Raw genomic sequence first — 16,700 nt, forward strand, 5'->3', positions numbered from 1 at the left:
ATAATCTCATCCTTCTAAAAAATCTAATTTAATCTAATTTAATCCTTATTAAATAATTTTACTAACTATATATAATATATAAAAAAAAATCATCAACGCGTTTCAGTATCTAATAATCAATACACTGCCTCTCTTATCTAATGTAGATTAGTATAGTTATCAATCTCAATATCTCAAGATAATAAATTATTAAGTTTGTGGAGACAACGGTTGCACAATCATATCTCGAGCTTCCACCAGACGGTTTCTTTTTTCTCACATCTACATTATGCATGTATAATGATTCACATTAGTACAAGGAATCCTAAATTAGTACAAACTAACTAATTTGTAATTTAATTAGCCACAGTATTATTCCTATTTTGAAGTGTACGATTATTTACATTACGGCGAGAAGTATAGTAGAAATAAATTAAAATTTCTCTTTTAAATCTCTATATGTGGAAAACTGTTTCTTTACTGTATTTATTTGAGATAAAAATTAGATGTCTCATATAAATTAAATCTATCAGAATTCTCTATAATTTATAAACATGAGAAAAATAAGATTGAAAATAGGAACAGAATTTTGACTCGGATGATTTTTCTTGAATCACGTCGATTAATAATTGAAACGCCCCGATGTTGCGCGGCGAGGGATTATCGAAGGGATTGTCTGCTTGCGACATTGATGATTTAACATAAAAAAATCTCGACGATATTATTGAGAAATATAACAACTAGTACAGCGATCATGCTATCTTCAGCATCTGCTGCAGTGTCAGTATCAAAAATAATGACTCGATTATCGACGAGAAGGCGGGACTCTCAGATCTAGAGAACTGCAAGCAAAGCTTCTCCACTTCCTGCGGCTTAACCGAGACCGGCTGTACCGGTTTTAAACTTTTCTCATTAAAGTATACGTGAGATAAAGATCGGGATCGAATCCTCGAAACCTGCCGATTATCAATCAGTAGCTTCCACACGTCATCCCGAAAGACACCCTCTGCTAATATCTAGAGTATATATTTTTCTTCAACGAAAATATCAATAGATGTCATCATATTATATATATACATCTTTAGAATTAAATTCTAAATTCTATTCAAGTAAGATCTGTAGTCGCAATTAAAATTGAAAAATATAATATTTATCATCTATCTTTTTTTTTTGCGGAATTCTTTGACTTCCTATTGCTAAGCTGAATCGTATATTTTGGTTAAAGAAAAATTGATTTCAAAAATTTGTCAGAATATATATCGCTCGAAAATATTAAAATTATAGTCGCAAATTATGAAATGTTGAGGATACGAAGATCATTGCAGTAACATTGATATAAAAATAATATTATCATCACACAGCAGTGAATACATCGCACAGCTTATCATACACGGAATTCTCCGATAGTCTTTGCCAGCTTGACCGCGTTTTTCCGGCGCGTTCCCAGCACATTGTAAATGCGCGCTGGTATTGTCAAAGAGTATAATGTAGCGAACACAGGCACCGAATCCACCATATATGATCTACCGGAATATATTTACTACACAGCACGTTGCGCTACACGCATGTCAGTCACCATAAAAGAGCGGCGCGAAAGAGCTGTCCATCTTAATCACGCGCTCAACCGTGGATCCATCCGTCGAATGGTCGAATGGTGTGCGACCCTTCGAAATAGATATTGCTCGCTTTCGTACTACCTCGTATCTCGATTTTCAGCATCGACGAGAGCATCGGGTGTTCGAGAGATTCGCTATATTTTGTTCGCTTCCCGAAGCGCAAGAGATCCGCCGACGAGAGCTGATCCTAAATTTGTCCGGATAGTGCCGAGTTTCTACGATAGGAATTTAACGAAAAACAAGGTCTTTTTAACAAAAGTCTTAAGCGAAGAGAGAAGTCGACGAAAAGTTTACCTTCGCATCGTGAGAAACCGCAAAAAATTCTAAAGTATGGTGAGAGCGTTTTTTTTTGTCTTGATTGTTTTAAAGACGTATATAATGAAACTTTTGTGATGATTTACGAAAATTCGCCTTAAAATTTTTATTTTTTCCCGCAAACTCAGTATATATTTTACTCCTCTTAAAAGAAAGTATCAATTTAAAAACATTATTTGACTTAACATTATTCAGATCCAATAAAGCAATCCTCGAAATTGTCACAAGTCAAATTTTTCAAAAAAATGCTGTAAAAGAAAGATTCGTGACTACTTCAGATTAAAAAAAAAAGGGAAAAGGACAACCCTGTGCTTCTCGATTTCATATTGACTGTAAAATATTTCGGAATTTGGAATTTGTTTGAAACATATGTCCACGAGCCTGATTAGTTTATTGCTTATTCGAAGGAAAATCTATCCTATTCACGGGGCTTACCCAAAATACATGGCGCGTACTCCCTTGTCAATCGGAGAGCGATGTATATGAAGCATTTTCCATTTTAATTGCAGTGCAAACATAGTCGGCGACGGTGAGATCTTATATGTGCAAGTAATATACAGTGAATATGGAAGCGATTCAGCTCACCGCAATACTCATCGCGGCGATATTGTCCGCTGCAGCTGCGAATAATATCAGCAAACAATGCCAGGTTCACAATGAAAAGTGGATTACGTGTAGCTGCATCGGAAACGAGGTACCGATTTAATCGCACCCTCGCGCAAAATCGCACCACAAATGCGCTGAAAATGCTATGACAAACATAAATTATATTCTTCTGCATTCATATCGAAAAGTCTAAAATTATATTTTCTTGCTTCTTTCAAATCAATTTATAATATATTGATTGCGTTTTTTTATAATCTGCATTCATAATAAATCGTATAGTTTGAAATATAGCTTCTGGAGAAATTTGAGATATTTCTAAACAAATTACGAAAATATTTTTGTGAAAGATCTATAAAAAAGGACAACAACAATCCATCTATTCCGTTCGAAAACGCACTAATATGTATTTTTCTCTGTACAGATTGATCTTTAATAAAACAGATCGCCAAATTCTGTCGAATGTATTTTTGAATTAATTTAGTCGATTGATTGTTTTTTTTTTCAATATTTGGTATTTTTCGAACTGTTTGAGACGATTTTAACGATGGGAGTGGACATAGAATAATCGAATTCTCGATTTTTTTTTCAGGAATTTCTGCTACCAGAGGAATATAATTACAGAAATGTTACCAGCATGTCTGTCACGGGTTGCGTTTCAGCGAATCTTCATTACTCGAGTCTACCGGAGGCGAGAGACCTCGAGGAGATGATAATCCAGAATATCAGCGGACGTCTGGACTTCGATGTCTTCATCACATCAAACCGGATGAAACTGCTGAAACTATCGAACATTGGTCGGATACCGATGATTGCGAGCCATACGTTCGTAAATCTCATAGCGATCGAAACGTTCGAGATCACGGATGCAATCATCGAGAACTTTGAGGAAGATTTCAGCTTCATCAATGTATCGCACTTCATCGTGACGAACGTCACAATCGAGCGCGTCGACAAGCTGAATGTCTCCGAAAAGGGCACGACGTTGAGTATTGTCAATAGCGAGTTACGAAATGTCGCGACATCCTTAAACTTCGTCAGCTTCTTGTTCATCGAGATTATCGGTTCCAAGTTCGAGCTGCAGAAACCGGGTCTGGTGTCCATCCAGAGCGACAATATGGCGATCGTGAAGAACAGCGTTTTCACAAACGTAAGCATGAATCTAGTAGCGAAAAAAGCTATCACAATAAACGGCATTTGTGCGGTCGGCAAGAGTACCCTGAGACTCGCGTCCAAGTATATCAATAGCACTGACAATCGGCTGCCGAACGAGATTGCCTATCCAAGGGACAACAATCAGAAACCGGAATTCTTCACGAATCGTAATAACACGGTCTGCAAGGCGGGCAATTGCAAATGCCCGAAGAGCAACGGGCAAACTCCATGTCATCCGATCGTTCCAACGTTCATTCTCGGCTGCTCGTTAATGTCGTTGCTATCGAGAGGCTTCCAATAATTATATTTTATAATTTGCAAAAAGAAAATCGGATCGATATGTCTCGTACAAAATGATTCCGAAAGGAGTATCTAAATTCCTCTAGGTTTCGAATTGTTTCGTATGGATTGCACTATTGCAATGTAATTATTCGACTTTCTAATGATTTACAGAAAAAAATCCGTTTTACTCGAATTCTCGATCAAGTAGCCCTTCCTGCATTAAATACCAGTTTATTTTAGTTTTTAAATGGGAAAACTAGTAATCAGGCAGATCCCAGGATCCAACTTAGAGACTCTCACCCCATTGCTATATATGCCTCTAAAGAGATTGATTGGACCTTTTCCCATACAAATAAAAACAAGTAAATAAAATGAGAATATTCTAAAAAATCAAGAACATACATTAGGAAATCATATAGCACTTTTATATATAAAATATCGAGCGAGAAAATCTTTTAAACAAAATATCTAATACAATTTTTCGCGTAAAGCATATAAAGCTCTTTTTTTTACAACAAACAATATTAGTATGAAATTCTATTTCTACACTAATGCACAGACATATTTCAAACAATTGTGCGTGCTTTCCTGTATATAAGTTACAAATAAATTACAATGTTAGTTACGTTGGATGTTCAAATCCGTGTTCCAGCCACATGCTTCAACCTGTAAATCGATGGCACTTTGATGTAACTCGAGAGCTTGTTTTAAATTATTGATCTCTTCTAGCATTTGTCTATTGTTTTCTTCCAAGCGACAAATAGTTTGCTTATATGAAGTCAATTCCTTCTCATGATTCGTTTGCATCATTTGTAGAACTTTGTCTTTTGGCACAAAGGTTCCTGTGTAAACGAAAAAACCACAACTCATTTGCACATTTTCTCGAATCTTCTAACATATATTTATGGCCACCTTCATGTTATCATCAAATGTGCTTTTGTGTATAACACTCATAGAGTAATATAGTTATATAGAAAAAAAAAATGTATATTAATATATTCTATTAAAAGTAAGTAAAATAAAAATCAAAGAGAGGGCTAAATATTCAACAATAAGACACTAGTATAAAAACATAAAGTGTTTACTAACCAACAGACTTGTGTAACTGCTCCTGGAGTTTCTCGTTGTTCCGCATAATCCTTCTCATTTCATGATCATGTTGAATATCTTTCGATTGAGTTTGTTTTTTTAGTTTTCGTATCTATAAAATCAAACGTTTAATTACAATGCTTGTAAATTATTTAAATTATCAGTTTGTATTCTAAAGTCTGGGCTTATGCCATCTTCCACTATATATACTCCTGGACTTCCACTATATACCTCCTCTTTTTCATGCTTTAAATCACGCGACATACTCCCGCATTGAACCTTAAGTCTTCTTTCTCTCTCCTGTGCTTCGCACAACTCTTGCTCCTTTTTTTGCACATCTTCCTTCAACCGCTTGACATGATTCTGTTTTAATACATTTATAATTAGATGTTAGAACTTTTTAAGCAGAGTACATTATTTTCATATGCTTACCAATCATTTTTCTATGCAGCATGAAATAATACAATGTTTTTTTTTTACTACATATTTATGTTTTAAAAGCATAAAGCAAACTCACCTTAAGATTAATGTTATCATTAACAGTCCTATGATTCGATTCGGTCAAGTTGTCATGTAATCGCATTAGAGATCTACATTTATGTATCAACCTCCAAGTAGCATTTATCATTTTTATTAATAACTTATTGAATGATTCTGAAGCTTGCAGATCATTCTGTTTGGCTAATAATGAGATACCAAATGATTCAAATTCCTATAAAGTTAAATACTGATTAACATTCACATATACTTATATACATTTTAATAAAATTGCCAACCATGCTTTATTACTTCATTTATTATATACAAAGACTGCTCTAAATTATCCTCTGTACAGAATACAGTCTCTTCACTATTAAAATTGTTTTGTTTGGCAAAAATACTTCTTAGATCCCTTTTCGGGCAAGTGCCATTGAAGATTGTACTCATATTTATCAATGTGTGAGTCTGTTAAAATAAAAGTGTAATCTTTATTAAACATTCTGTTAAGATTGATATAATACATCAATTCATATCTTCATCTTCTTTAAATCATTTATAAAATCTTTTATCTGTAAAAATTGGACTTTGCATGTATATTATATCTATATCCATATTTTTCAAATTATGAAAAAAATAAATTTTAAATAAAAAGTAAATTGCATAATCCAAATATAATTTAGTGATGTGCAACACAATCTTGACACTATATACTTTGTCCTTTTTCCTTCTATTATGATAGGATCTTTATTTCGAATACTGTAATACATTTGTCAAAAAATATTATTTATCTTGTTTACAGCAACCTTGCCTTATTGTTAGTTCTGCCCAAAATATACAATGAAAAAACCTGAAGACAATCTACATACAGTGCCTACACTGCCTACATTAGCATTTTTGAAGGTCATTAAAATCCTAGAGAAAATATCAGGCCAATCAGGCTTCTTTCTGGCTTGGTTTACATTGATATATTTTCATACGTACTAAGTATACTGGCCAATCATAGTCATTCCTTCAAGGAATGGACCGGGCAACTTTGGCCGGGCATTTAAATGACTTACGAAAAAAAAGTCGCTCTCATTCTTCTCTGTCTAATTATTTCTTATACATAATTAGGCTTGTTCTTTATAGCTGAACTGGTTACACTAATGACACCAGTTCAGAGTTTATCTTTTTCTCTCCACATTTAAAGGAGAAAGATAAACTCTGACTAGTGCAGTCAGTTCAGTTACAAAGAACAGGCAGATTATCCATGGGCCATATTGTGAACTCTTGTAGCCGATCACATATTAAAATAATCCATGCCATGAGTATTGGCGCGCTCGTGAAGTTTATAACTATTTATAACCGTTTTGAAATCTTTTTGCACGTGATAACAACTCGAGATTAGCATGAAAAATAGCTCACAGTTACGCGTTCTTTGAAGTTTTTGTACATTTAATTTCGTTGGTTGATGATTTTCCATTTTTCCATAAAATGAATCCCGCCGTAGAAAATACTAGGCCTAGCGGCATAATGTATACACCGCGGACGCCGCAAATGCGAGAACGACAACGATTTAATTTAAGTACCAGACCAGATGACGAAGAGATCGATATTTCAGGACTGGAAAGTATATAATACTCTATATTTTATATTTGAAAAAAAAAAGAGATTTAGAATTATATATATAGCTAATAAAATTGCGATTTAATGTCACAAAAATTTCTCTTCTTTTTGACAATTAATTTTTAAAATATCTCATTTTAATGTTTCAATCAACAATCTTCTGTGCTTGATATATTTATAAAATTTATTTACATATTTGAATACTACAATTTTTATATTGTTTCAAATGTTATAAATAAATAAACTTTACAGATTTAGTAGGACAAACATGGAATATTTATGCTGTATCTGCTTTATTTGGTCTTCAACAAGATGATATTCATTTCAAACTGTATTCAAAAAGACTAAGAGAAGAAATTGCAAACACTTTATCACATGAAGATGTATCTTACGATGCAAGATTTTCTATATTATCAGTTTGTATTCTAAAGTCTGGGCTTATGCCATCTTCCACTATATATACTCCTGGACTTCCACTATATACCTCCTCTTTTTCATGCTTTAAATCACGCGACATACTCCCGCATTGAACCTTAAGTCTTCTTTCTCTCTCCTGTGCTTCGCACAACTCTTGCTCCTTTTTTTGCACATCTTCCTTCAACCGCTTGACATGATTCTGTTTTAATACATTTATAATTAGATGTTAGAACTTTTTAAGCAGAGTACATTATTTTCATATGCTTACCAATCATTTTTCTATGCAGCATGAAATAATACAATGTTTTTTTTTTACTACATATTTATGTTTTAAAAGCATAAAGCAAACTCACCTTAAGATTAATGTTATCATTAACAGTCCTATGATTCGATTCGGTCAAGTTGTCATGTAATCGCATTAGAGATCTATATTTATGTATCAACCTCCAAGTAGCATTTATCATTTTTATTAATAACTTATTGAATGATTCTGAAGCTTGCAGATCATTCTGTTTGGCTAATAATGAGATACCAAATGATTCAAATTCCTATAAAGTTAAATACTGATTAACATTCACATATACTTATATACATTTTAATAAAATTGCCAACCATGCTTTATTACTTCATTTATTATATACAAAGACTGCTCTAAATTATCCTCTGTACAGAATACAGTCTCTTCACTATTAAAATTGTTTTGTTTGGCAAAAATACTTCTTAGATCCCTTTTCGGGCAAGTGCCATTGAAGATTGTACTCATATTTATCAATGTGTGAGTCTGTTAAAATAAAAGTGTAATCTTTATTAAACATTCTGTTAAGATTGATATAATACATCAATTCATATCTTCATCTTCTTTAAATCATTTATAAAATCTTTTATCTGTAAAAATTGGACTTTGCATGTATATTATATCTATATCCATATTTTTCAAATTATGAAAAAAATAAATTTTAAATAAAAAGTAAATTGCATAATCCAAATATAATTTAGTGATGTGCAACACAATCTTGACACTATATACTTTGTCCTTTTTCCTTCTATTATGATAGGATCTTTATTTCGAATACTGTAATACATTTGTCAAAAAATATTATTTATCTTGTTTACAGCAACCTTGCCTTATTGTTAGTTCTGCCCAAAATATACAATGAAAAAACCTGAAGACAATCTACATGCAGTGCCTACACTGCCTACATTAGCATTTTTGAAGGTCATTAAAATCCTAGAGAAAATATCAGGCCAATCAGGCTTCTTTCTGGCTTGGTTTACATTGATATATTTTCATACGTACTAAGTATACTGGCCAATCATAGTCATTCCTTCAAGGAATGGACCGGGCAACTTTGGCCGGGCATTTAAATGACTTACGAAAAAAAAGTCGCTCTCATTCTTCTCTGTCTAATTATTTCTTATACATAATTAGGCTTGTTCTTTATAGCTGAACTGGTTACACTAATGACACCAGTTCAGAGTTTATCTTTTTCTCTCCACATTTAAAGGAGAAAGATAAACTCTGACTAGTGCAGTCAGTTCAGTTACAAAGAACAGGCAGATTATCCATGGGCCATATTGTGAACTCTTGTAGCCGATCACATATTAAAATAATCCATGCCATGAGTATTGGCGCGCTCGTGAAGTTTATAACTATTTATAACCGTTTTGAAATCTTTTTGCACGTGATAACAACTCGAGATTAGCATGAAAAATAGCTCACAGTTACGCGTTCTTTGAAGTTTTTGTACATTTAATTTCGTTGGTTGATGATTTTCCATTTTTCCATAAAATGAATCCCGCCGTAGAAAATACTAGGCCTAGCGGCATAATGTATACACCGCGGACGCCGCAAATGCGAGAACGACAACGATTTAATTTAAGTACCAGACCAGATGACGAAGAGATCGATATTTCAGGACTGGAAAGTATATAATACTCTATATTTTATATTTGAAAAAAAAAGAGATTTAGAATTATATATATAGCTAATAAAATTGCGATTTAATGTCACAAAAATTTCTCTTCTTTTTGACAATTAATTTTTAAAATATCTCATTTTAATGTTTCAATCAACAATCTTCTGTGCTTGATATATTTATAAAATTTATTTACATATTTGAATACTACAATTTTTATATTGTTTCAAATGTTATAAATAAATAAACTTTACAGATTTAGTAGGACAAACATGGAATATTTATGCTGTATCTGCTTTATTTGGTCTTCAACAAGATGATATTCATTTCAAACTGTATTCAAAAAGACTAAGAGAAGAAATTGCAAACACTTTATCACATGAAGATGTATCTTACGATGCAAGATTTTCTATTATGGAAGATATGGTGCCTAAGCCAAATCATGAAAATTATCCAGCGATCAAGGTTAATAGAGAAAGATCAAATATATATATTCTATTTGAGGAATAATAACATTTGACAGATTATTTGAAATTTATTTTTTAGATTGAAGTTCTAGCCAAAATTAATGATACAGAGAAAGAAAAATCTCTTTATCAAGGGATATTATTATCCTGGAGAATAACACAGGATGAACCAAATATAGAGAATCTCATACGATTACCTCTTCTGTTATGCCGTGGTACTAGTACTTGTATAGATGCTGTACATGCTACAATTATACGTATGTTTGACTGCTTGATAATTGCACTACCAGCCAAAGAGCATGATTTAAGTTGGCTCATTCCTATTATAATTATGACTAACAAAGAGGAGCCCTCAGTTTCTGGTGAAGTTCAAATGGTGTATACAGTACCAGAATTACCAGTTACAGATACTGTTACAGTTAAATTTCAAACTGCAGATCTAAGGAAGATATTATCAGCGTATGTATACAGTATTAATATTTGATTATATCAAAGCATTATAATTATTTGTAGTGCATATTCTATATCATTCATTTTATATATTATTAATAATTTGCAGCATTATGACAAACCAAAACGATGAGATTAATATATTCCTTAACCGTGAACACATAGAAATATTTTTTGAAATCTTACATAAGCAAATGTTAATGGTGGGAGGTTTGAAATTAGGATTATGTACACTGCATAGGATTAATCTGCCTGGAATAACTATAATGGAGAATAAAGTGAGTTTGTGTGTATATATATATATCTCTTTTTGTCTCATTTCATATTACAATTATTCTATTTTCTTGGAATATATTTGCTATACTTGATACATATTTACATAATCTGTAATTATCCTTTTTATGTTTGTTTTTAGATGAAAATAGTGAATGTAGAAATTATGAATAATGTATTATCATATTTAAATGAAAAAGCTTTTGATATATTTCATACAGTGCATATTGATATATGAATTTTCTTATTTTATTGTTCTGTGACACAAATAATATATAATTCAGATGCAGTAGTTATGATTGTTGCATTACCTATTTACATTTTGCTTATAGTTACTGCTATGGTTATTAATTTATTTTGTCTAAACACATACTTTATTTTATTAGAATAAAAAAATGGTTATATATATATAAAAATTATTTATACATTTTTTAATGGTTATAAAAATTAAATCAAATTTAAGATTATTCTTATATTTATGTCCCTCCTTAATCATAATCATAATTCTATTTTAAGCGACATATTCTATCTCCATCTGTAAACGTAAAGAAAGATATATTACAAAGAAGCAAATAATCAAATTCAACATTCATTATATAACAATATAAAAACTTACAAAATTCTTGACAATTCTTTTTTTATTGTTGCTCTTCTTAGCATTTATATTTTCCATATAATGTTCAAAATTTAAATAGTCATCTGGTTTCTCGTCAAGTGGTGAAGGTGCAAATATTCCAAGTACTTCAGATAACATAAAAGGTTTTAACCATGTCACAAGTGGAGTATACCCAAAATTGTAATGTGCATTGCGATGATAAAATAAAAACCCATCTATGCAATTTAATTCAAGATCAAGTTGTGTCAAGGCAGAACTTAAGTCTGAATTACAATTAATATTTTGTAGAGATAAAATGGGATATTTATTTGTATCAGCATCAGATTCTTCAAAGTCTTTTGTTTCACGGATTTTATTATTGATCCAGTATAACCTGAATTCAGCCTAGAATTTATTTATTTTTTATTGATAAGACAATTGATATACTGATATATTGATAAATTTTTAAAATATATGTGTACAAAACAGTATGTATATCTATATATGTTACCTCACAGTTTGTGAATGGTAATATACCCCAGTACAATACGTCCAATATATAATAGACTTGTTGATTCTTTACCCATATGCAGTCTACAATAGCGGAATGACGCATATCTGCATCAGAATTTCCACCTGGAAGTGCTGAAGGAAAGGTATTACATAGCAGTCCTGTTCGAGAATACGCCTTTGTTATGCCCTAATTTAAATTAGAATCATTATATTATTTCATATTTGAAATATATATAAAGATTTGTCTTAAATAAATACAAATAGATAAAGATCAATACCCGTCCTGAAACTAGTCTAGTTCGTTTTCCTACAGGACACGGAACCATAAACCAGCTCTCAGAAAAATCTTGTGGTACATCTATCATCCATTCTGATAACATCATTCGATTCTTTTTTTTATATCTTTGTGGGCATCTAGACTGTGAAGAACATTCTTCCACATCCATAGACTCCTCATTTTTTAATTCAGAGAAATATATCTCTTGGAATATACCACGTGCGATATTGAATGCTTCATTTCTGTATCTATAAATAGCATCGCATATTATATAATAAAAGTAGAAGCCAATGAAAGCTTAAGTGCAATTATGGTATGCAATTAACTATAAAAATTGTTAATGGTAAAAATACAAAATGGCTAAAAATACAAAAAATATTGAACATTTCAATTTAATTTGATATGTTTATGATATTATATATATAAATATATTAATATCTTTCTATACAAAAAATATTAATGAAAATTTAACAAAAAGATAATTATATAAACTATGCAATATATTATACATACTTCTTTTGATATTCTAACAACAGTTTACGTCTTTCTTCCTGATGTGATTTCTCGTCAAGTTCCAGTTTGATATTATCTTTCTTGATCCGATTTTTATAAAATGCCCGACGTACAGTTTCTCTCGTGTCACAATCAGTCTTGTTATTTAATACCTCTGTTGCCATTTTCTCACAATCTGTTAAATATATAAAATGTAATGAGAATAACTTCTTATTTTGACAGCACAAATAAAAAATGTAATAACAACAAAATTTGTATTTATATATTTGCAGAAAAGCCATTTTAACATGTTTTATCCCAGAAAATTTATTGAATAATAGAAATAAAATATTAAGTAAATATAGAATTATGATGATTTAAAATTACAACATTATTTTATGATAAACTTAATATTGTATTAGAAATTAATTATAAGTGAAAATATCTAAAAAAATGTAATTGCATTTTTCAGTCGACCCCATTATTCGTCAATAACTTACATCATATAGTTAAAAAAAACAATATATATATTTAATATCTATTCTTCTGCAAAATCCTTATTTTCAAATTACATATTATATCACCGTTTATCATGGAATATTTCTTTTTTATATATTTGTTTGCATTTCATTCAATACACTGTGAATGGACTATACCAGAAAGAATCCTGAGAGGAGTCACCGCCGTTTTTCATAAGACACTTTTTCTAGCTGGTACAGTAGCGTCAGCTAGATCCATTTTAGAGGCGGCGGAACTACATGGCCAGATTCACTTTTCGGTGCTACGGTAAAACAACCGGTTGGTACATGCGTATACTAGATCCATAATTGTGGTATTATGGATCAAAATTGCGGAGAAATATTATAGATTTATTAATGTTTTATTAGCTGTGCGTGATGTTTTGCCATTCTAGTATATATTATGAACAGCGATAATAAGTTATTATCGAAGTTTTTTTTTATGTATATGTGCATGACATAAAATAAAAATTTTCTTAAATAAATTTTCTTAATAATATTTTTCCCACTTTTTAAATATATAACGTGTAGAAGATATTTACAACAAATCGTTTTAATTTCTTTTTTCTTGAAACAAAATTATCAAGCATTTTAAGCAATATCAAATTATTATGCTTTTAATTTATATATAGCTTTTTATAATTAATTATTAATTTATTATTAATTATATTATTTAAGTAATTTTTTAATTTATAAATTCAGTTGGATGCACTAATAAGATTTTTACAAATAAAATGACATAAAAAAACGCGACATTATTCGGATAAATTTCAATTTGATATAAATTTAAAAATTAGATAAAATATTCTTTTCTTTATCTAAGTAAAAATTATCCATATTATATCGTGTTTTTCATGTCATTTTGATTAAAAATCTCATTAATCCATTAAAATTATTTTCAAAAAATTACTTTCTAAAATAAAACAAATATTTTAGTTTTTATTACATATGATTTTTGAATATTATAAATAAATTATTATACATAAGTAAAGGTCTTCGATGTCATCAAAAGCGAGAGTGAGAACAAGTAAAGAGTAAGCGAAATGATATATCGTCAAAGAGTTTCGAAGTCTCTTACATGCGAGAGAGACTTATTCCTTTATTATATAGTATTTCACGAGTATATATATATGTCATATTATTATAGAAAACAAAACTTTTATATTTTGCATTTTACCTGTTTGAAAATAATTTTTATGGTTTAATGATTTTATGCGATTAAAATGATACCAGACACGACGTAAACCGGATAATTCTTAGTTAAATGTGTAATCAAAATTTTTATTATTAGTTTAATTAAAAATTATCCGATGTGTGTTTGATGTCATTTTAATCGCAAAAATCTCATTAATCCATTAAAATTATTCTCAAACCGAAAAAATATAAGTAAGAATCTTTCTTAAAGTAAGAATCGAAGTGACAGAAATGTAAATTATAAATTATTGTTTTGTTGCAATCCTTACAAACAATAATTATTTTTCTATCAATACTTAAAGTAAAGATATTTTGTCCCATGCTTTATTGTACAACTTTTTGATCATTTAATCGTTTATTAAATAATTTATTAAATAATTGATCTATAATTTAAAATATTTGTATAATTTAATATTCCGCTTATATACGTCATAGTACGCAAAATATTTTCGACTGCGAATTATCAATAACATGGTAAATAACATTCGGCCTTGGCGGCGTAAACATTAGCGCGCTATTGTTACGACTTACGGCCTTATCATTCACACGGCGACACTCGAACAGAAATGTAATAGTGAGAGACGTTCCGTCAAGTTCCTTTTCTAAACGCGATCGCGACAAGTATCGGGAAATAATTTGATATAATTAATAATTAATTCTCTTTCTTTCTTTTACTCTCTAGGCAACAATTATTTAAAAATACTGAAAATTAAATATATTTCGTCCGATGTTTTTTCGTTCAACTTTTCGATAATCTAAATAAGATTCGGATTGAGAACACGCAATAAAATAGTCTAATCGCAGATCCGAGTAATTAACATAACAATAAGCTCCGTGATATATTAATCGGTTATTAAATAATTAATCTATAATTTAAAATATTTGTGTAATATAATATTCCGCTTGTATGATATATACGTCATAGTACGGAAAATATTTCGGCAGCAATTTATCAATAACATAGTATTCGGCGGCGTAAACATTAGCGCGCTATTGTTTATATGTTACTGTTTATATGGCCTTGTTATTATTCGCACGGCGATACTTGAATAGTATTGTAGTGGGGAAGACGCTCCGTCGAATTATTTTCCTAAACGCGGTCGCGACAAGTACTAAAATATAATTCGCTACAATCGTATTTCTTGTATGTTGCTCTGTCTTACAGTATAATAAACTGATTGTGTGTGAGTATCTCGTATAATTGTTCCGCGATCGGGAGTGCCGTGCAAAGTGTCTCGCAATCATTACGTATACGTAATACGTTCGTCGTTCCTGTCATCGTGCCGCGGACGGCTCGTCGTATCGTTGGTGCTGTCATCGTGCCGCGGACGGCTTTCGCGTCTTTCGCGTCGCGTGTCATCACAGCATTGCCACGAGTCGCACAATGGCTCATATGTGGCACGTGCATTTGTGCGTTGAACGCACATTAGTGCGTCGTCGTTGCCGTCATCGTGCCGTACGAGCAACGATGCGTCGCGTTGTCGCGATATCGCGTTTTCGCGTCGTCGCGTCTTCGCGTTGAACTTTTATCTCGTTTTCACGATTGTCATCGAGAATCATACTTCGTTGCCGACTAAATGGGATGTCTCTCAGCGTTGCAATCTTTAATATATTAATACCTATTAATATAATTAATTTTATATTAATATCAATTAATATTAATACTATATTAATATTATATATTATATAAATATTTATGTATTAATAAATTTAATATATTAATGTAGGCGCAACGTTAAAACGCCTCAGTATCGCGGCTGAGGAATGAATGCCGGCCGCGTAGCAACGTATGTTCGTGCATAGTATAGATGCATGTTCGCGCGGTTAATCTTGAACTTCGGTTCAAGAATTATCGGTTGTTGAGGGCACGTTCTGCTCCGACGAACGGTTCGGCCCGAATCGGTTAGAGTTCGGTCGATTGTTTTGGAATCGTCGTTCATGGGTCCCTTCTCTTGTACCGTCTAACAGCACATTGTAGCAATACTAACATGTTTGGCATTGGAGGAGTTGGCTGTATTAATTAGGTTCGATTTTCGCTCGCTAGAGAAGTTGATCTCCCGCTTTCGAAGTGATCTAGATTGTTAGCACCTAGGAGGTGGGTATCTTCATTCTCGACCCGTCTCTCAGCCTTACGATAAACCCGGCTCAGTCTGTATGATAGAGACTTGGTGGTTCGTATGAAATCGTTCCTAATGAAGTTCAAGTCAGCCCTCGATGGGAGCAGGCGCGGACCAAGAGGCGAGCGAACCCCATTCGCGTCGATTCCATCAATCGATTTCGTCTTCTTCCGCTTCCGCTTAACCTTTGCTCGAAGTAATCGGTGAATTCCCGACTTGTCGACTCGAAGTGTGATTCTCACGTGAAGCGGGGTTCGATCGTGCCGAAATTCGAAAGTGCGGGAGTGTCATTAAAAGTATTGCGCGTATAAGTGCGGAAGTAATCTTTTAATAAAAGTGCGGGAGTG

At 31.8% G+C, this 16,700-nt stretch overlaps 4 protein-coding genes across 12 annotated transcripts; 2 read left to right on the top strand and 2 right to left on the bottom strand.

Annotated features, from left to right (window-relative positions):
* Window positions 1-62: 62 nt before the first annotated feature.
* LOC115238067 lies at window positions 63-4,332 on the top strand. 2 transcript variants are annotated; one of them, XM_029811587.1, is made up of 3 exons: window positions 63-1,923; window positions 2,420-2,604; window positions 3,106-4,332. In XM_029811587.1, the coding sequence occupies exons 2-3, from the start codon at window positions 2,476-2,478 to the stop codon at window positions 3,967-3,969; spliced, it is 993 nt and encodes a 330-aa protein (XP_029667447.1). In that variant the 5' UTR covers window positions 63-1,923; window positions 2,420-2,475; the 3' UTR covers window positions 3,970-4,332. The 2 variants fall into 2 exon arrangements, with proteins under 2 accessions (XP_029667447.1, XP_029667446.1); XM_029811586.1 differs by having other exon boundaries at window positions 64-1,928.
* A 24-nt stretch (window positions 4,333-4,356) lies between these two features.
* On the bottom strand, window positions 4,357-8,774 carry LOC115238070 (afadin- and alpha-actinin-binding protein-like). 8 transcript variants are annotated; one of them, XM_029811597.1, is made up of 6 exons: window positions 8,569-8,706; window positions 8,167-8,322; window positions 7,895-8,089; window positions 7,609-7,740; window positions 5,040-5,151; window positions 4,357-4,792 (listed from the first exon to the last, which is right to left on the bottom strand). In XM_029811597.1, the coding sequence occupies exons 2-6, from the start codon at window positions 8,302-8,304 to the stop codon at window positions 4,569-4,571; spliced, it is 801 nt and encodes a 266-aa protein (XP_029667457.1). In that variant the 5' UTR covers window positions 8,305-8,322; window positions 8,569-8,706; the 3' UTR covers window positions 4,357-4,568. The 8 variants fall into 8 exon arrangements, with proteins under 8 accessions (XP_029667457.1, XP_029667452.1, XP_029667453.1 ...); XM_029811592.1 differs by having other exon boundaries at window positions 4,359-4,792; window positions 8,666-8,774; XM_029811593.1 differs by having other exon boundaries at window positions 4,359-4,792; window positions 8,167-8,324; window positions 8,671-8,758.
* Window positions 8,775-9,121: 347 nt separating this feature from the next.
* LOC115238069 (centromere protein L-like) lies at window positions 9,122-11,053 on the top strand. The gene is made up of 5 exons (XM_029811588.1): window positions 9,122-9,466; window positions 9,714-9,922; window positions 10,004-10,383; window positions 10,484-10,652; window positions 10,790-11,053. Exons 1-5 carry the CDS (start codon window positions 9,331-9,333, stop codon window positions 10,883-10,885), a joined length of 990 nt encoding a protein of 329 aa, XP_029667448.1. The 5' UTR covers window positions 9,122-9,330; the 3' UTR covers window positions 10,886-11,053.
* LOC115238066 (snurportin-1) lies at window positions 10,857-13,201 on the bottom strand. The gene is made up of 6 exons (XM_029811585.1): window positions 13,025-13,201; window positions 12,546-12,720; window positions 12,034-12,280; window positions 11,754-11,942; window positions 11,264-11,647; window positions 10,857-11,182 (listed from the first exon to the last, which is right to left on the bottom strand). The coding sequence occupies exons 2-6, from the start codon at window positions 12,707-12,709 to the stop codon at window positions 11,159-11,161; spliced, it is 1,008 nt and encodes a 335-aa protein (XP_029667445.1). The 5' UTR covers window positions 12,710-12,720; window positions 13,025-13,201; the 3' UTR covers window positions 10,857-11,158.
* Between the last annotated feature and the right edge of the window lie 3,499 nt (window positions 13,202-16,700).

The sequence above is a fragment of the Formica exsecta genome, unplaced genomic scaffold (genome assembly GCF_003651465.1).
Source record: "Formica exsecta isolate Colony F162 unplaced genomic scaffold, ASM365146v1 scaffold32, whole genome shotgun sequence".
In the NCBI taxonomy this organism is placed as follows: Eukaryota; Metazoa; Arthropoda; class Insecta; order Hymenoptera; family Formicidae; genus Formica; species Formica exsecta.